A 19,845-nucleotide genomic window follows, 5' to 3' on the forward strand; every position below is an offset into this window, starting at 1 on the left:
TGGAGACACTTGCGGTCTCCGTCGGGCTCCATTGAAATGAATGGAGTGCGGCCGTGTTTGAGCTCCCCCCACGGTATGCGGCGACCGCAGATTCTCCAGTCCGGCTCAGAAGTTTCAGCACCCGCCCTATAAGACGACACCCGGCGTATAAAACCACCCCTGACTTGAGAAGATTTTCCTGGGTTAAAAAGTCGACTTATACCCGGAAAATACCGTAATTAATCTTATACTTTTGTGTAGTGGGCACTTTATGTAAGGCAACATTCAAAATCACTTGGAAACGTGAGGTAATGAGTATGAAATTGTCTGAGAATATATTTGGAATAATTTAGCGAACTTTGTTCTCATTCTCTTTCGAAATTTCAATGTTTTATTTGAACTACTTAGAGACCAAGCCATACACCAGCATTGTATATGCCTAGTGATGATTCAAATAAAATCACCACGTTTGAAAATGTGTGTGTGTGTGTGTGTGTGTGTGTGTGTGTGTGTGGTTTTTTTAACATGGGATGGGAAGAGGGAGAAATTGGAAGAAGCAGATGTGTGAGCATGGATGGAGGTAGAGGGTCCTGTAAGATTGGGGTTCAGACCAGTAGGTGCACCGTTAGCCCAACATCGGGGAAAAGGATGGTGCCAGGACTGAGGACTAAAGACAAAAGAGTAAAAATGGAAAGTCAGGTGAAACCCATTTAGTGGAGAAAAGTTACTTTTACAACTGAAGAGAGAGAGCGCATTTCAGACTCCCATATATAAGAGACATGGAAGTCAGTCCTTTTTACAATGTATTTACGTCCTGTATTTTTAAATGTCCTTTCACTGTCAGCTTTATTCACATCAGAATTCAAGAAAGACATCCAGGCTGAGTTCCTTCGGTACGTTTTCCATCTTTGAAGAAATCTGTATCGGTTCTCCCTTCCCCTGTTCCTCTCACTTGTGGAAGAGATCAGGTTCATTGTGTCGCGGAGTTTCAGAAATCCCGGGTCTGGCAGATCGCACCCCTGCTGTTTCTTTGCGCATTCTTCTCGCTGATGCTCACTGACCCGGTGGAGCTGGAGGCTTCATCAATTCAGCATTGACTCTGGCAATAACGTGGCCTAGACGGTGCTTTGTGCTTCCCCTCGCGTCCGCAGTCCGTCAGGAGATCCTTCGTGTCCGTGTCGTTCTTCATTGTGCTGTTCAGGTGGAGCCCGTTGTTTCAGGTGTTCATGGCTCCCACGCTCATTACAAGGTTTCCTCTCACGAGGCTGATCATGTATCATTCAAACGAAGGCGGTTCTGAGCAGGGGCTGCAAGGAGGTGCCGTGTTGGTCACGCTGACCACGCAGCCACTGTAAACCAGGCCTTGTCCCAGGAAAAGCACGGTGTGTGTGCTCCGGCCACAGCAACCTCCACCTGATCCAACCTGCATCTTGGGTTGCACATGGGGTGCAAACACTTCGTTCCCCACGGAGGGTGCAGAGGAGACAGCTTTCACCAGGAATCCCGCCTGTGGTCCCAGGTCCGCCTGCATGCTTTTCCTGCACCGAAGGAGGGCGCACAAGATGCAGGTTGGATCAGGAATTAATGGATTGAGCAGCCAGCCAGGGTTGCTGCCAGATTCAGGAATTCGTTTGATGTTGCAAATGATAATTTTTCTACAGTGATTGCTCAGAAGTGGAAATAGAGAATAACTGTGGCCCGGCTGGCGTGGCTCAGTGGTTGAGCGTTGACTGGGTTGTAGATTACCCGGGAGAAAAATCCCCTTATGACGCCATTGCTAAATACCCTAAAGTGTCCACATGTGAGCAGATGTCACCACAGGAAGCCCCGAACTGCTTGAAAAAGAAACCTTTGGAATCCATAATAATTCCATAAGTGATGAATATATAAACAGTTCTTATTCCAAGCGGTTCTGAAAAAGAAAAACACAAAAAACACTTTAGAATCAACTTATGCTTTGGTCCAAAAACAGATGGCAACTCACAAATTACAGTCTCAGAATTGAAGATTATCTTTCACATATGTTGTTCAACTCATTAAGTGTAGTTAACATAATCTATGTGTTCTATAAACACCAAGAAAAAAACAACAGCCCTGACTGGTTTGGCTCAGGGGATAGAGCGTCGGCCTGCGGACTAAAGGGTCCCAGGTTCGATTCCGGTCAATGGCATGTACCTGGGTTTCGGGCACATCCCCAGTAGGGGGTGTGCAGGAGGCAGCTGATGGATGTTTCTCTCTCATCGATGTTTCTAACTCTCTATCCCTCTCCCTTCCTCTCTGTAAAAAATCAATAACATATATTAAAAAAAGAAACAAACAAACAAACAAACAAAAAAAAACCCTGTGGAAAATGGGACTTGGGTAATAACATGCTTCTGGTTATGCGACATGTGAAAAGTAATTAGTGTATGGCTAGAAACAATAAGTTAAAATGACAAGTCTGACCTTCCAATTAGTCATTACTGACTTTCCCGTTATTAGTACTCTCAAATAAACAGCACTGGCCAAAAGTTTATGTGCTGCAAAGTATTTGTGTGAAATGCAAATGCAATGTACTCTTTTGTTTGTTAATCTTCACCTGAGGGTATTTTTACATTGACTTTTAGAGAGAGTGCAGGGGAGGGAAGGGAAGGGGAGAGAGCAACATCAATGCAAGAGATGTACCTTGATTGATTGCCTCCTGCAGTGCCCAATGAAGCAGCAACCCAGGTAAATGCCCTGTTGTGGGCATTCTGAGAACAGCACCCTAGCAAGGATATAGGTGCATCCTTTTGCAAGCAGTTTGGGGCTGACTGTGGTGACATCTGCTCACAGGAGGCCCTGTTGTGGGCATTCTGAGAACAGCAGCCTACTAAGGAATTCTGGGAGTCTGAAAATAAAACCTGTCCCACAGCTTCCTTAAGTTGTCCTCCTGTTTTTATTTTATTTTTTATTATTTTTTAAAGTATATTTGATTGATTTTTTACAGAGAGGAAGGGAGAGAGATAGAGCGTTAGAAAAATCGATGAGAGAGAAACATGGATCAGCTGCCTCCCGCACACCTCCCACTGGGGACATGCCCACAACCAAGGCACATGCCCTTGACTTGGCCGAAATCGAACCTGGGACACATCTGTCAGCAGGCCGATGCTCTATCCACTGATCCACAGCAGTTAGGGCTGTCCTCCTGTTTCTAAATTGTGGGTGTTTTTCGTTTTTTGTTTTTTTTTTTCTTTTTGGTTCTCTGTTCAGTGATGTGTTTCTCTACCTGTCTCCTAATTCATTGATCCGATCATCAGTTCTCCCCAACCTGCTTGTGTGCCTTCCAATGTGTTCTTTATGAGGAAAGGGTTTTTCATGGGGCTGCACGTCCTCTGTGCCGCCCAGAGGGCGCAGAGGAGACGGCACCCATCAGCAATGGAAACTGTGGCCCCCACAAGGGGTGCAAACACTTCGTTCCCCACGGAGGGTGCAGAGGAGACAGCTTTCACCAGGAATCCCGCCTGTGGTCCCAGGTCCGCCTGCATGCTTTTCCTGCACCAAAGGAGGGCGCACAAGATGCAGGTTGGATCAGGAATTAAGCATTTGGTCCCCTTTTGTGCTGCTTGTTCTCCGTGCGCCACAAGAGGGCGCCAGAGAGACAGATCTGTCAGGAATTCAGCCTTTGGTCCAAAGGTGGTGCTGTGTGTCCTCTGTGCGGCACAAGGGGCTGGAGAAGCCGCAGCGCCCATCAGGAATTCAGCCTTTGGTCCACACTTAGGGCTGAATGGCCTTCGTTCCTCACAGGGGGGTGGAGTGCTGCCATTAGGAATTCAGCCTTTGCCCCCACCTGGGGATGCATGTCCTTCGTTCAACACAAGTGGGCGCAGAAGAGGCACCTCCAATCAGCCATCAGGCATTCAGCGTTTTGTGCCATTACTGGGTTGCATGTTCTCTATGCACTGCAGGAGGGCGCAGGACAGGCAGCTTGGGTCGGGAATCAGCCTTTGGTGTCCACGCTGTCCTGAGCAGTTCAGTCTCCGGCACCTGTAGAGCCTGGTTTGTGCTCCCCTGTTTCCTAGATCTCCGTCTCCCAGCCCTGGGAACATAGATTGACCTGGGCAGGAATAGGGTCACATGCATGGCAGTTGTAAGTCAGCCTGGTGTCCCTAGCAAAGGGAGGACATGTTTTGGGGGGGGGCACTGAACACACCTCTGCCACGTGACACCTTTTAAACACAGTTAGGACTTCCTCCCTCTGTGGAGAAGCTCTGCAGAGGGCCTGTGGATGTGCTTCTGGAGGGGCACGGCCGCAGACACATGCAGGGCCCTGTGGCCTGGGCAGCCAGGCCATGTCCATTATTCATCTGCCCCAGCCCCTTGAGCCTCTTCTATTGGAAGATCCCTTTACCCGAGGGGGCACAGCCTCACCCCCAAGCTCAAAGCAAACACACTTGCTGCTCTCCTTCCCAGCCTCCCTTGCAACTGGAAGAAGGCACAGGGCTCTGCAGAGCCAATCGGACGTGCCCAAGAGCTAGAGGCTGTGCCTACCCATTGCCACTGCAGACACTGAGCTCTGCCCAGGCCCCAGAGCCACACACATGGACATTGTGGTCACGGTGCGTCAAGCCAAGCCGGTGAATAAGAGACAGTCATTGAGCCAACACACCCATAAAGGAGAAGACTTGGTGCTCAGCCCTTTCCTGGGGAGACCCTCTGCAGGGGATGTTTGGTTGTTGCTCAGGTGGCAGGTTCTAGAGCCCGCGGGGATGATAAGGCCCTGGGAGCGATGAGGGGAGGAGGGGTGCCCGCAGGGGGAAGCTCTTGAAGAGCTGCAGGAATGGGACTCACACAGGAGTTTGAGTTGACAGGGGTGTAGCCGCGGTGTCGTTTGGGTAGAACAGTGCTCCTAGCGGGCAGCTTCAGGGTCCCTGTAACTTCCTGGTCTGTTTGTCATAACGTAAGAGGCTTAGGAGTTTCTAGAACTTTGGGGTCCTCTTAGACACGGAGAACAGGAGGCCACTGGGATTTTTTGCCCTCGGGGTACCTATTGCCAGATGGGTACTCGATTTATCAGGGTGATCACTTCGCAACTTATATAAATGTCTAATCACTAGGTTGCGTACCGGGAACTAATATAATATTACACGTCAAGTGTAAATGAAAAACAAAAAAAGTTAATCAAAAAGAAGGGGGGAGAACTTGGGGTACCTGTAGAAAGGAGGAGGTGCTTTGGGTCCCCCTTAATCAGCTTCTGGTCAAACAAATAAGTTGTAAAGGGTCTTCCAGCTTCAGGGTCCCTGTAACTTCCTGGTCAGTTTGTCATAACGTCAGAGGCTTAGGAGTTTCTAGAACTTTGGGGTCCTTTTAGACATGGAGAACAGGAGGCCACTAAGATTTTTTGCCCTGTGGGGGACACACACCTTCCTGTGGGAGATACACAGCATCCTGTGGGGTAAATACCAATTCCTGTGGGGGAAATGCACCTTCCTGTGCGGGACACACCACTTACTGTGGGGGACACACCGCTCCCTGTGGGGGAATGCTTCTTCCTATAGGGGAAATACCACTTGCTGTGGGGAAATGCACCTTCCTGTGTGGGACACATAGCTTCCTGTGGAGAACACACAGCATCCTGTGGGGGAAATACCACTTCCTGTGGGAGAAATGCACCTTCCTGTGGGGGGACACACCACTTACTGTGGGAGACACACCGCTTCTTGTGGGGGCATGCTTCTTCCTGTAGGGGAAATACCACTTTCTGTGGAAAAATTGCACCTTCCTGTGATGGACATGCACCTTCCTGTGGGGGACACACACAATCCTGTGGGGAAATGCTTCTTCCTGTGGGAGAAATACATCTTCCTGTGGTGGAAATACACCTTCCCGTGGGAGACTCACACCTTTCTGTGGGGGACACACAGCTTCCTGTGGGGGAAATACCACTTCCTGTGGAGGACACACTGGTTCCTGTGGGGGACTCACACATTCCTGTGGGGGACACACAGCTTCCGGTGGGGGAAATACCACTTTCTATGGGGACACACTGCTTCCTGTGGGGGACACACCACTTCCTGTGGGGGAATGCTTCTTCCTATAGGGGAAATACCACTTCCTGTGGGTGAAATGCACCTTCCTGTGGGTGACACATACATTCCTGTGACTAAAGACTTCTTCCTGTGGAGGAAGTACATCTTCCTGTGGTGGAAATACACCTTCCTGTGGGGGAAATACCACTTCCTATGGGGGACACACTGCTTCTTGTGGGGGACTCACACCTTGTTGTGGGGGACACAAAGCTTCCTGTGGCGGACACACCACTTACTGTGGGGGACACACCGCTTCCTGTGGGGGAATACTTTTCCTGTAGGAGAAATACAACTTCCAGTGGGAGAAATGCACCTTCTGTGGTGGACATGCACCTTCCTGTGGGGGACACACACATTCCTGTGGGGAAACGCTACTTCCTGTGGGAGAAATACATCTTCCTGTTGTGAAAATACACCTTCCTGTGGGGTACTCACACCTTTCTGAGGGGGAGAAACAGCTTCCTGTGGGGGAAATACCACTTCCTGTGTGGGACACACTGCTTCCTGTGGGGGACACAGCGCTTCCTGTGGGGGAATGCTTCTTCCTGAAGGGGAAATACCACTACCTGTAGGGGAAATGCAACTTCCTGTGGGGGAGACACACCATCCTGAGGGGGAAATATCACTTCCTGTGGGGGTATTGCACCATACTGTAGGGGACACACAGCTTTCTGTGTGGGAACTCTTCTTCGTGTGGGGAAATACAACTTCCTGTGAGAGGAATGCACCTTCCTGTGGGAAAACGCTTCTTCCTGTGGGGGAAACACAATGTCCTGTGGGGGAAATGCAGCCTCCAGTAGGGGAACACTTCTTCCTTGGGGAAAATACAACATCCTGTGGGGAACACTTCTTCCTGTATGGGCAATAGAAGTTCCTGTGGGGGAAACTCACCTGCCTGTGGGGGAACACTTCTAGCTGTCGGGGTATCACACCTTCCTGTGTGGGAACACTTCTTCCTGTGGGGTAACTAAAACTTCCTCTGGGGGGCACACACCATCCTTTTGTGGAAATACAACTTCCTTTAGGGGAAATGCACCTCCCTGTGGAGGATATGCACCTTCCTGTGGTCGTACACACGTTCCTGTGAGGGAACCCTTCTTCCTGGCAGGGAAACACACCTTCCTCTGTGGAACGCTTCTTCCTGTGGGGGACTCACACCTTCCTGTGGGAGACACACAGCATCCTGTGGGGAAAATACCACTTCCTGTGGGGGAAATGCACCATCCTGTGGGAGACACGCAGCTTCCTGTGGGGGTATGCTTCTTCCTGTGGGGTAAATACCACTTCCTGTGGGGGACACACAGCTTCCTGTGGGGGAATGCTTCTTCCTGTGGGGGAAATACCACTTCCTGTGGGGAAAATGCACCTTCCTGTGAGGGACACACAGCTTCCTGTGGGGGAATGCTTCTTCCTGTAGGGGAAATACCACTTCCTGTGGGGGAAATGCACCTTCCTATGGGGGACACACAGCTTCCTGTACGGGACACACCGCTTCCTGTGGGAGAATGCTTCTTCCTGTAGGGGAAAAACCACTTCCTGTGGAAGAAATACACCTTTCTGTGGCGGACATGCATCTTCCTGTGGGGGACACACACATTCCTGTGGCTAAAGGCTTCTTCCTGTGGGGGAAATACATCTTCCTTGGTTGAAATACACCTTCCTGTGGGGAAAATACCACTTCCTATGGGGGACACACTGCTTCTTGTGGGGGCCTCACACCTTTTTGTGAGAGACACACAGCTTCCTGTGGGGGACACACCACTTATTGTGGGGGACACACCGCTTCCTGTGAGGGAATGCTTCTTCCTGTAGATGAAATACCACTTCTTGTGGGAGAAATGCACCTTCCTTGGGGGACACACACATTCCTGTGGGGAAACACTTCTTCCTGTTGTGGAAATACATCTTCCTGTTGTGGAAATACAACTTCCTGTGTGGACTCACATCTTTCTATGGGGGACACACAGCTTCCTGTGGGGGAAATACCACTTCCTGTAGGGGAAACACTGCTTCCTGTGGAGGACACACCGCTCCCTGTGGGGGAATGCTTCTTCCTGTAGGGAAAATACCACTTCCTGTGGGGGAAATGCACCTTCCTGTGGAAGACACACTCCTTCCTGTGGGGTAAATACCACTTCCTGTGGGGGAAATGCACCATCCTGTGGAAGACACACAGCTTCCTGTGGAGTATATGCACCTTCCTGTGGAGGAAAAAGAATTCCTGTGGTAAAAATGCCCCTTCCTGTGGGGGACACACAGCTTTCTGTGTGGGAACTCTTCTTCGTGTGGGGAAATACAACTTCCTGTGAGAGCAATGCACCTTCCTGTGGGGGACACACACCTTCCTGTGTGAGAACGCTTCTTCCTGTGGGGGAAACACAACATCCTGTGGGGGAAATGCAGCTTCCTGTAGGGGAACACTTCTTCTTGGGGAAAATACAACTTCCAGTGGGGGAACGCTTCTTGATGTGGGGGAATCACACCTTCCTGTGGGGAACACTTCTTCCTGTAGGGGCAATAGAATTTCCTGTGGGGGAAACTCACCTTCCTGGGGGGATCCCTTATTGCTGTGGGGGAATCACACCTTCCTGTGGGGAACACTTCTTCCTATCGGGTCAATAGAAGTTCCTGTGGGGGAAACTCACCTTCCTGTGGGGGAACCCTTATTGCTGTGGGGGAATCACACCTTCCTTTGGAGAACACTTCTTCCAGTGGGGACAATAGAAGTTCCTGTGGGGGAAACTCACCTTCCTGTGGGGGAACACTTCTTCCTGTGGGGGAAATACAACTTCCTTTGGGGGAAATTCACCTTCCAGTTGGGGAACCCTTCTTCCTGGGTGGTAACTACAATTTCCCCTGGGGAAAACACACCATCATTTTGTGGACATACAACTTCATGTGGGGGAAATGCACCTCCCTGTGGGGGATATGCACCTTCCTATGGGCGTACACACGTTCCTGTGGGGGAACCCTTCTTCCTGTCCGGGAAACACACCTTCCTCTGCTGGAACGCTTCTTCCTTTGGGGGCAATACATCTTCCTGGGATGGAAAAACACCTTCCTGTGGGGGACTGACAGCTTCCTGTGGGGAACACTACTTCCTGTGGTGGCAATAGAAGTTTCTGTAGGGAAAGCTCACCTTCCTGTGGGGGAACCATTCTTGCTGTGCGGGAATCACACACCTACCTGTGGTGGAAATGCACCTCCCTGTGGGGGATATGCACCTTCCTGTGTGGGGGTACACACCTTCCTGTGGGGGAATCCTTCTTCCAGTTAGGGAAACACACCTTCCTCTGCGGGAACGCTTCTTTCTTTGTGGAAAATACAACTTCCTGTGGGGGAATGCTTCTTCTTTTTGGGGAATGCACCTTCCTGTGGGGGACACACACCTTCCTGTGGGGGAATGCTTCTTCCTGTCGGGGAAACACAATGTCCTGTGGGGGAAATGCATCTTCCTGTAGGGGAACACTTCTTCCTTGGGGGAAATATAACTTCCTGTTGGTGAACGCTCCTTGTTGTAGGGGAATCACACCTTCCTGTGGGGAAAATAGAAGTTCCTGTGGAGGAAACTCACCTTCATGTGGGGGAACCCTTCTAGCTGTGGGGGAATCACACCTTCCTGTGGGGAACACTTCTTCCTGTGGGGACAATAGAAGTTCCTATGTGGGAAACACATCTTCCTGTAGGGGAACTCTTTTTCCTGTGGGGGAATCACACCTTCCTGTGTGGAACACTTCTTCCTGTGGGGGAAATAGAAGTTCCTGTGCGGGAAACTCACCTTCCTGTGGGGGAACCCTTCTAGCTGTGCGGAAATCACACCTTCCTTTGGGGGACACTTCTTCCTGTGGGGGCAATAGAAGATCCTGTGGGGGAAACTCACTTTCCTGTGGGGGAACCCTTCTTGCTGTGTGGGAATCACACGTTCCTGTCGGGGCATACTTCTTCCTGTTCGGTAAATACAACTTCCTTTGGGGGAAATTCACCTTCCTGATGGGGAACCCTTCTTCCTGTGGAGTAACTACAACTTCCTCTGGGGGACTCACAACAACCTTTTGTGGGAATGCACCTCCCTGTGGAGGATATGCACCTTCCTGTGGATGTACACACGATCCTGTGAGGGAACCCATCTTCCTGGCAGGGAAACACACCTTCCTCTGCGGGAAAGCTTCTTCCTGTGGGGGAAATACATCTTCCTGTGGGGGAAAAGCACCTTCCTGTGGGGGAAATGCACCATCCTGTGGGGGAGAAACTGCTTCCTGTGGGGGACACACCACTTGGTGTGCGGGAATGCTACTTCCTGTAGGGGAAATACCACTTCCTTTGGGGGAAATGCACAATCCTTTCGGGGACACACAGGTTCCTGTGGGGTATATGCACCTTCCTGTGGAGGAAAAACAATTCCTGTGGTAAAAATGCGCCTTCCTTTGGGGGACACACAGATTTCCATGTGGGAACTCTGCTTCGTGTGGGGAAATACAACTTCCTGTGGTGGAAATGCACCTTTCTGTGAGGGAAACACAGCTTCCTGTGGGGGACACGCCACTTACTGTGGGGGACACACTGCTTCCTGTGAGGAATGCTTCTTCCTGAAGGGGAAATACCACTTTCTGTGGGGGAAATGCACCTTCCTGCGGCAGACATGCACCTTCCTGTGGGGGACACACACATTCCTGTGGGGAAACGCTTCTTCCTGTGGGAGAAATACATCTTCCTGTGGTGGAAATACACCTTCCTTTGGGAGACTCACACCTTCCTGTGGGGGACAAACATCTTCCTGTGGGGGAAATACCACTTCCTGTGGAGGACACACTGCTTCCTCTGGGGGAGTCACACCATCCTGTAGGGGACACACAGCTTCTGGTGCGGGAAATACCACTTCCTGTGCGGGAAATTCACCTTCCTGTGGGGGAAATACCACTTCCTGTGGGGGAAGTGCACCTTCCTGTGGGGTACACACAGCTTCCTGTAGGTGACACACCGCTTCCTGTGGGGAATACTTCTTCCTGTAAGGGAAATACCACTTCCTGTGGGGGAAATGCACCTTCCTGTGGCGGACATGCATCTTCCTGTGGGGGACACACACATTTCTGTGGCTAAAGGCTTCTTCCTGTGGGGGGAATGCTTCTTCCTGTAAGGGAAATACCACTTCCTGTGGGGGAAATGCACCTTCCTGTGGGGGACACACTGTTTCTTGTGCGGGACTCACACCTTCTTGTGGGGGACACACAGATTCCTGTGGGGGAAACACCACATAGTGTGGGGGACACACCACTTCCTGTGGGGGAATGCTTCTTCCCGCGGGGGAAATACCACTTCTTTTGGGGGAAATGCACTTTCCTGTGGGGGAAACACAACTTCCTGTGGGGGATATACACCTTCCTGTGGGGTCACACCGCTTCCTGTGTGGGAATGCTTCTTTCTGTAGGGGAAATACCACTTCCTGTGGGGGAAATGCACCTTCCTGTGGGGGATACACACATTCCTGTGGGGGAAATACCACTTCCTGTGGGGAAAATGACCCATCCTGTGGGGGACACACAGCTTCCTGTAGGGGACACACCGCTTCCTCTGGGGGAATGCTTCTTCCGGTAGGAGAAATACCCTTCCTGTCGGGTAAATGCACCTTACTGTGGCGGACATGCATCTTACAGTGGGGGACACACACATACCTGTGGCTAAAGGCTTCTTCCTGTGGGGGAAATACATCTTCAATGCTGGAAATACACCTTCCTGTTGGGAAAATACCACTTCCTATGGGGGAAACACTGCTTCTTGTGTGGGACTCACACCTTCTTGTGGGGGACACACAGCTTCCTGTGGGGGACACAGCACTTATGGTGGGGGACACACCACTTCCTGTGGGGGAATGCTTCTTCCTGTAGGGGAAATACCACTTCCTGTGGGGGAAATGCACCTTCCTGTGGCGGACATGCACCTTCCTGTGGGGATACACACATTCCTGTGGGGAAAAGCTTCTTCCTGTGGGAGAAATACATCTTCCTGTTGTGGAAATAAACCTTCCTGTGGGGGAATCACACCTTCCTGGGGGGGACACACAGTTTCCTGTGGGGGAAATACCACTTTCGGTGGGGGACACAATGCTTCCTTCGGGGGACTCACACCTTCCTGTGGGAAACACACAGCTTACGGTGGGAGAAATACCACTTCCTGTGGGGGACACACTGCTTCCTGTGTGGGACACACACCTTTATGTGGGGTAAATACCACTTCCTGTGTGGGAAATGCACCATCCTGTGGGGACACACAGCTTCCTGTGGGGTATATGCACCTTCCTCGGGAGGGAAAACAATTCCTGTGGTAAAAATGCGCCTTCCTGTGGGGGACACACAGCTTTCTGTGTGGGAACTCTTCTTCTTGTGGGGAAATACAACTTCCTGTGAGAGCAATGCACCTTCCTGTGGGGGACACACACCCTCCTGTGGGAGAACAATTCTTCCTATGGGGGAAACACAACGTCCTGTGTGGGAAGTGCAGCTTCCTGTAGGGAAACACTTCTTACTTGGGGAAAATACAATTTCCTGTGGGTGAACATTTCTTGATGTGGGGGAATCACACCTTCCTGTGGGGAACACTTCTTCCTGTAGGGGCAATAGAATTTCCTGTGGGGAAACTCAACTTCCAGGGGGGAACCAGTATTGCTGTGGGGGAATCACACCTTCCTGTGGCGAACACTTCTTCCTGTGGGGGCAATAGAAGTTCCTCTGGGGGAAACTCACCTTCCTGTGGGGGAACCCTTCTAGCTGTTTGGAAATCACACCTTCCTGTGGGGAACACTTCTTCCTGTGGGAGCAATAGAATTTCCTGTGGTGGAAACTCACCTTCCTGTGGGGGAACTCTTCTTGCTGTGGGGGAATCACACCTTCCCTTGGGGGAATACTTCTTCCTGTGGGGTAAATACAACTTCCTTTGGGGGAAATGCACCTTCCTGTGGGGGACGCACAGCTTCCTGTTGGGGACACACCGCTTCCTGTGGGGAAATGCTTCTTCCTGTAGGGGAAATACCACTTCTTGTGAAGAAATGCACCTTCCTGTGGGGGACACACACCTTCCTGTGCGGGAAATACCACTTCCTGTGGAGGAAATGCAACATCCTGTGGGGGACACACAGCTTTCTATGGGGGATATGCACCTTCCTGTGGAGGAAAAACTATTCCTGTGGTAAAAATGCGCCTTCCTGTGGGGGACACACAGCTTTCTGTGTGGGAACTTTCCTTCGTGTGGGGAAATACAACTTCCTGTGAGAGGAATGCACCTTCCTGTGGGGCACACACACCTTCCTGTGGGGGAACGCTTCTTACTGTGGGGAAAACACAATGTCCTGTGGGGGAAATGCAGCTTCCGGTAGGGGAACACTTCTTCCTTGGAAAAAATACAACTTTCTGTGGGGAAGGATTCTTGATGTGGGGGAACCACACCTTCCTTTGGGGAACACTTCTTCCTGTAGGGGCAATAGAACTTCCTGTGTGGGAAACTGACCCTACCCGGGGAAACCCTTATTGCTGTGGGGGAATCACACCTTCCTATGGGGAACACTTCTTCCTGTGGGGGCAATAGAAGTTCCTGTGGGGGAAACTCACTTTCCTGTGGGAGAACTCTTCTTGCTGTGTAGGAATCACACCTTCCTGTGGGGGAACACTTCTTCCTGTGGGTGATATACAACTTCTTTTGGGGGAAATTCACCTTTCAGATGGGGAAACCTTCTTCCTGTGGGGTAACTACACTTCCTCTGGGGGACACACACCATCCTTTTGTGGAAATACAATTTCCTGTGGGGGAAATGCACCTCCCTGTGGGCGATATGCACCTTCCTGTGGGCGTACACAATTTCCTTGAGGGAACCCTTCTTCCTGGCAGGGAAACACACCTTCCTCTGTGGAACGCTTCTCCCTGTGGAGGAAATACATCTTCCTATGGGGGAAATGCACCTTCCTGTGTTGGACATGCACCTTCCTGTGGGGGACACACACTATCCTATGGGGGACACACAGCATTCGGTGGGGGAAATACCACTTCCTGTGGGGGAAATGCACCATCCTGTGGGGACACACAGCTTCCTGTGGGGGAATACTTCTTCCTGTGGTAGAAATACATCTTCCTGGGATGGAAATACACCTTCCTGTGGGAGACTCACACCTTCCTGTAGGGTCACCCATTTTGTTGTGGGGAAATCACAGCTTCCTGTGGGGAACACTACTTCCTGTGGGGGCAATAGAAGTTTCAGTAGGGAAAACTCACCTTCCCGTGGGGGAACCCTTCTTGCTGTGCGGGAATCACACAGCTACCTGTGGCGGAAATGCACCTCCCTGTGGGGGATATGCACCTTCCTGTGTGTATACACACCTTCGTGTGGGGGAAACCTTCTTCCAGTTAGGGAAACACACCTTCCTCTGGGGCAACGCTTCTTTCTTTGGTAAAAATACCACTTCCTGTGGGGGAACGCTTCTTCTTTTTTGGGAAATGCACCTTCCTGTGGGGGGCACATACTTTCCTGTGGGATAACGCTTCTTCCTGTGGGGGAAACACAACGTACTGTGGGGGAAATACAGCTTCTTGTAGGGGAACACTTCTTCCTTGGGGGAAATACAACTTCCTGTGGGTGAATGCTTCTTTCTGTGGAGGAAACTCACCTTCCTGTGGGTAACCCTTATTGCTGTGGGGGAATCACTCCTTCCTGTGGGGAACACTTCTTCCTGTGGGGGCATAGGAAGTTCCTGTAGGGGAAAGTCACCTTCCTTGGAGGAACCCTTCTAGCTGTGGGGGAATCACACCTTCCTGTGGGAACACTTCTTCCTGTGGGGGCAATAGAAGTTCCAGTGGGGGAAACTCACCTTCCTGTGGGGGAACCCTTCTTGCTGTGGGGGAAACACACCTTCCTGCGGGGGAACACTTCTTCCTGTGGGGTAAATACAACTTACTTTGGGGGAATTTCACCTTCCAGTTGGGGAACCTTTCTTCCTGTGGGTAACTACAACTTCCTCTGAGGGACACAACCATCCTTTTTTGGAAATACAACTTCTTGTGGGGGAAATGCACCATCCTGTGGGGGACACAAAGCTTCCTGTGGGAAAATGCTTCTTCCTGTGGAGAAAATACCACTTCCTGTGGGGGAAATGCACCTTCTTGTGGGGAAAACACAGCCTCCTGTGGGGGACACACCACTTTACTGTGGGGGACACACCGCTTCCTTTGGGGGAATGCTTCTTCCTATAGGAAAAAGACCACTTCCTGTGGAAGAAATGCACCTTCCAGTGGGGGACACACACGGTTTTGCGTGAGAAATATTACTTCCTGTGGGGGAAATGCACCTTCCTGTGGGGGACGCACAGCTTCTTGTTGGGGACAGACCGCTTCCTGTGTGGGAATGCTTCTTCCTGTAGGGGAAATACCACTTCCTGTGGAGAAATGCACCTTCCTGTTTAGGACAAACACCTTCCTGTGGTGGAAATACCACTTCCTGTGGGGGAAATGCACCATCCTGTGGGGGGACAAACTGCTTCCTGTGGGGAACACACCGTTTCCTATTGGGGAATGCTTCTTCCTGTGGGGGAAATACCACTTCCTGTTGGGAAAATGCACCTTCCTGTGGGAAACACACACCTTCCTGTGGGGGAAATACCTCTTCCTGTGAGGTAAATGCACCATCCATTTGCGGACACACAGCTTCCGGTGGGTATATGCACATTCCTGTGGAGGAAAAACAATTCCTGTGGTAAAAATGCGCCTTCCTGTGGGGGACACACAGCTTTCTGTGTGGGAACTCTGCTTCGTGTGGGGAAATACAACTTCCTGTGGTGGAAATGCACCTTCCTGTGAAGGAAACATAGCTTCCTGTGGGGGACTCACCACTTACTGTGGGGGACACACATTCCTGTGGGGAAACGCTTCTTCCTGTGGAGGAAATACCACTTGCAGTGGGAGAAATGCACCTTCCTGTGGCTGACATGCACCTTCCTGTGGGGAAACGCTTCTTCCTGTGGGAGAAATACATCTTCCTGTGGTGGAAATACACCTTCCTCTGGGAGACTCACACCTTCCTGTGGGGGACACACAGCTTCCTGTGGGGAAAATACTACTTCCTGTGGGGGACACAATGCTTCCTCTGGGGGACTCACACCTTCCTGTGGGTGACACACAGCTTGCGGTGGGGGAAATACCACTTCCTGTGTGGGGACACACTGCTTCCTGTTGGGGACACACCGCTTCCTGTGGGGAATGCTTCTTCCTGTAGGGGAAATAACACTTCCTGTGGCGGAAATGCACTATTCTGTGGGGGACAAACACCTTCCTATGGGGGCAATACCTCTTCCTGTGGGTGAAATGCACCATCCTGTGGGGGACACACAGCTTACTGTGGGAAATATGCACGTTCCTGTGGAGGAAAAACTTCCTGTGGTAAAAATGCGACTTCCTGTGGCAGACACACAGCTTTCTGTGTGGGAACTCTTCTTCGTGTTGGAGAAATGCAACTTCTAGTGGGAGGAATGCACCTTCCTGTGAGGACACACTCCTTCCTGTGGGGAAACGTTTCTTCCTGTGGGAGAAACACAACGTCCTGTGGGGGAAATGCAGCTTCCTGTAGGGGAACACATCTTCCTTGGGGAAAATACAACTTCCTGTGGGGGAACGCTTCTTGCTGTGGGGGAATCACACCTTCCTGTGGGGGACACTTTTTCCTGTAGGGGCAATAGAAGTTCCTGTGGTGGAAACTAACCTTCCTGTGGCGGAACTCTTATTGCTGTGGGGGAATCACACCTTCCTTGGGGAACACTTCCTCCTGTGTGGGCAATAGAAGTTCCTGTGGGGGAAACTCACCTTCCTGTGGGGGAACTCTTCTTTCTGTGTGGGAATCACACACCTACCTGTGGCGTAAAAGCACCTCCCTGTGGGGGATATGCACCATCCTGTGTGGGTACACACCTTTCTGTGGGGAACCCTTCTACCAGTTAGGGAAATACACCTTCCTCAGCGGGAACGCTTCTTTTTTGGGAAAATACAACTTCCTGTGGGGGAACTCTTCTACCTGTGGGGTAATCGCACCTTCCTGTGGGGAATACTTCTTCCAGTGGGGGCAATAGAAGTTTCAATGGGGAAAACTCACCTTCCTGTGGGGGAATCCTTCTTGCTGTGGGGCAATCACACCTTCCTATGGGGGAACACTTCTCCCTGTGGGGTAACTACAACTTCCTCTTGGGGACACACACCATCCTTTTGTGGAAATACAACTTCTTGTGGGGGAAATGCACCTACCTGTGGGGGATATGAACCTTCCTGTGGGCGTACACACGTGCCTGTGAGGGGACCCTTCTTCCTGGCAGGGAAACACACCTTCCTCGCGGAACGCTTCTTCCTATGCCGGAAATACATCTTCCTGTGGGGGAAATGCACCTTCCTGTGGTGGACATGCACTTTCCTGTGAGGGACACACACCTTCCTGTGGGGAAACGCTTTTTCCTTTGAGGGCAATACAATATCCTGGGGTGGAAATACACCATGCTGTGGGGGAAATGCACCTTCCTTTGGGGGACTCACACCTTCCTGTTGGGGACACACAGCATCCTGTGGGGGAAATACCACTTCCTGTGGGGGAAATGCACCATCATGTGGGGGACACACACCTTCATGTGGGGAAAATACCTCTTCCTGTGAGGTAAATGCACCATCCTTTTGCAGACACACAGCTTCCTATGGGGTATATGCAGCTTCCTGTGGAGGAAAAACAATTCCTGTGGTAAAAATGCGCCTTCCTGTTGGGGACACACCGCTTCCTGTGGGGGAATGCTTCTTCCTGTAGGGGAAATAACACTTCCTGTGGGGGAAATGCACTTTTCTGTGGGGGACAAACACCTTCCTATGGGGGCAATACCACTTCCTGTGGGTGAACTGCACCATCCTGTGGGGGACACACAGCTTACTGTGTGAAATATGCACGTTCCTGTGGAGGAAAAACAATTCCTGTGGAAAAATGCGCCTTCCGGTGGGGGACACACAGTTTTCTGTGGGGGAATGCTTCTTCCTGTAGGGGAAATAACACTTCCTGTGGGGGAAATGCACTTTTCTGTGGGGGACAAACACCTTCCTATGGGGGCAATACCACTTCCTGTGGGTGAACTGCACCATCCTGTGGGGGACACACAGCTTACTGTGTGAAATATGCACGTTCCTGTGGAGGAAAAACAATTCCTGTGGAAAAATGCGCCTTCCGGGGGGGACACACAGTTTTCTGTGTGGGAACTCTGTTTCGTGTGGGGAAATACAACTGCCTGTGGTGGAAATGCACCTTCCTGTGAGGGAAACATAGCTTCATGTGGGGGACACACCGCTTCCTGTGGGGGAATGCTTCTTCCTGTAGGGGAAATACCACTTGCAGTTGGAGAAATGCACCTTCCTGTGGCGGACATGCACCTTCCTGTGAGGGACACACACATTCCTGTGGGGAAACACTTCTTCCTGTGGGAGAAATACATCTTCCTGTGTTGGAAATACACCTTCCTGTGGGAGACTCACACCTTCCTGTGTGGGACACACAGCTTCCTGTGGGGGAAATACCACTTCCTGTGGGGGACACACTGCTTCCTCTGGGGGACTCACACCTTCCTGTGACACACAGCTTGCGGTGGGGGAAATACCACTTCCTGTGTGGGGACACACTGCTTCCTATTGGGGACACACCGCTTCCTGTGGGGAAATGCTTCTTCCTGTAGGGGAAATAACACTTCCTGTGGGGGAAATGCACTTTTCTGTGGGGACAAACACCTTACTATGGGGGCAATACCACTTCCTGTGGGTGAACTGCACCATCCTGTGGGGGACACACAGCTTACTGTGGGAAATATGCACGTTCCTGTGGAGGAAAATCTTCCTGTGGTAAAAATGCGACTTCCTGTGGCAGACACACAGCTTTCTGTGTGGGAACTCTTCTTCGTGTGGGGGAAATGCAACTTCTAGTGGGAGGAATGCACCTTCTTGTGGGGACACACTCCTTCCTGTGGGGAAACGTTTCTTCCTGTGGGAGAAACACAACGTCCTGTGGGGGAAATGTAGCTTCCTGTAGGGGAACACATCTTCCTTGGGGAAAATACAACTTCCTGTGGGGGAACGCTTCTTGCTGTGGGGGAATCACACCTTCCTGTGGGGGACACTTTTTCCTGTAGGGGCAATAGAAGTTCCTGTGGTGGAAACTATCCTTCCTGTGGTGGAACTCTTATTGCTGGGGGGAATCACACCTTCCTTGGGGAACACTTCCTCCTGTGTGGGCAATAGAAGTTCCTGTGGGGGAAACTCACCTTCCTGTAGGGGAACTCTTCTTTCTGTGTGGGAATCACACACCTACCTGTGGTGTAAATGCACCTCCCTGTGGGGGATATGCACCTTCCTGTGTGGGTACACACCTTTCTGTGGGGAACCCTTCTTCCAGTTAGGGAAATACACCTTCCTCAGCGGAACGCTTCTTTTTTGGGAAAATACAACTTCCTGTGGGGGAACTCTTCTACCTGTGGGGGAATCACACCTTCCTGTGGGGAATACTTCTTCCTGTGGGGGCAATAGAAGTTTCAATGGGGGAAACTCACCTTCCTGTGGGGGAATCCTTCTTGCTGTGGGGCAATCACACCTTCCTATGGGGGAACACTTCTCCCTGTGGGGTAACTACACCTTCCTCTTAGGGACACACACCATCCTTTTGTGGAAATACAACTTCTTGTGTGGGAAATGCAGCTACTTGTGGGGGATATGAACCTTCCTGTGGGCGTACACACGTGCCTGTGAGGGGACCCTTCTTCCTGGCAGGGAAACACACCTT

The 19,845-nt window shown here is 51.2% G+C and overlaps 2 protein-coding genes across 10 annotated transcripts; both read right to left on the reverse strand.

Annotated features, from left to right (window-relative positions):
* Positions 1-583: 583 nt before the first annotated feature.
* On the reverse strand, positions 584-9,184 carry LOC307096493 (uncharacterized protein; the record flags this gene model as incomplete). Its single annotated transcript, XM_079766160.1, has 6 exons — positions 584-1,891; positions 5,149-5,191; positions 5,638-5,781; positions 6,263-7,167; positions 8,571-8,574; positions 9,166-9,184. The coding sequence occupies 5 exons, from the start codon at positions 9,182-9,184 to the stop codon at positions 5,181-5,183; spliced, it is 1,083 nt and encodes a 360-aa protein (XP_079622286.1). The 3' UTR covers positions 584-1,891; positions 5,149-5,180.
* On the reverse strand, positions 7,155-19,826 carry LOC307096459 (uncharacterized protein). 9 transcript variants are annotated; one of them, XR_013813277.1, is made up of 22 exons: positions 18,869-19,826; positions 18,429-18,494; positions 17,295-17,750; positions 16,348-16,578; positions 16,162-16,269; positions 15,891-16,018; positions 15,645-15,731; positions 14,876-14,940; positions 14,675-14,737; positions 14,429-14,555; positions 14,283-14,350; positions 13,852-13,934; positions 13,625-13,689; positions 12,969-13,034; positions 12,764-12,827; positions 11,941-12,005; positions 11,696-11,756; positions 10,114-10,716; positions 9,805-9,868; positions 9,601-9,664; positions 8,368-9,439; positions 7,155-8,227 (listed from the first exon to the last, which is right to left on the reverse strand). XR_013813277.1 is itself a non-coding variant. In XM_079766094.1 (15 exons), the coding sequence occupies exons 3-15, from the start codon at positions 17,537-17,539 to the stop codon at positions 12,799-12,801; spliced, it is 1,365 nt and encodes a 454-aa protein (XP_079622220.1). In that variant the 5' UTR covers positions 17,540-17,750; positions 18,429-18,494; positions 18,869-19,826; the 3' UTR covers positions 11,956-12,798. The 9 variants fall into 9 exon arrangements, 3 of the variants coding, with proteins under 3 accessions (XP_079622220.1, XP_079622219.1, XP_079622221.1); XR_013813278.1 differs by having other exon boundaries at positions 10,114-11,029; XR_013813275.1 differs by lacking the exon at positions 11,941-12,005 and having other exon boundaries at positions 10,114-11,029.
* Between the last annotated feature and the right edge of the window lie 19 nt (positions 19,827-19,845).

Source organism: Cnephaeus nilssonii (genome assembly GCF_951640355.1).
Source record: "Cnephaeus nilssonii genome assembly, chromosome: Y".
Lineage (NCBI taxonomy): Eukaryota > Metazoa > Chordata > Mammalia > Chiroptera > Vespertilionidae > Cnephaeus > Cnephaeus nilssonii.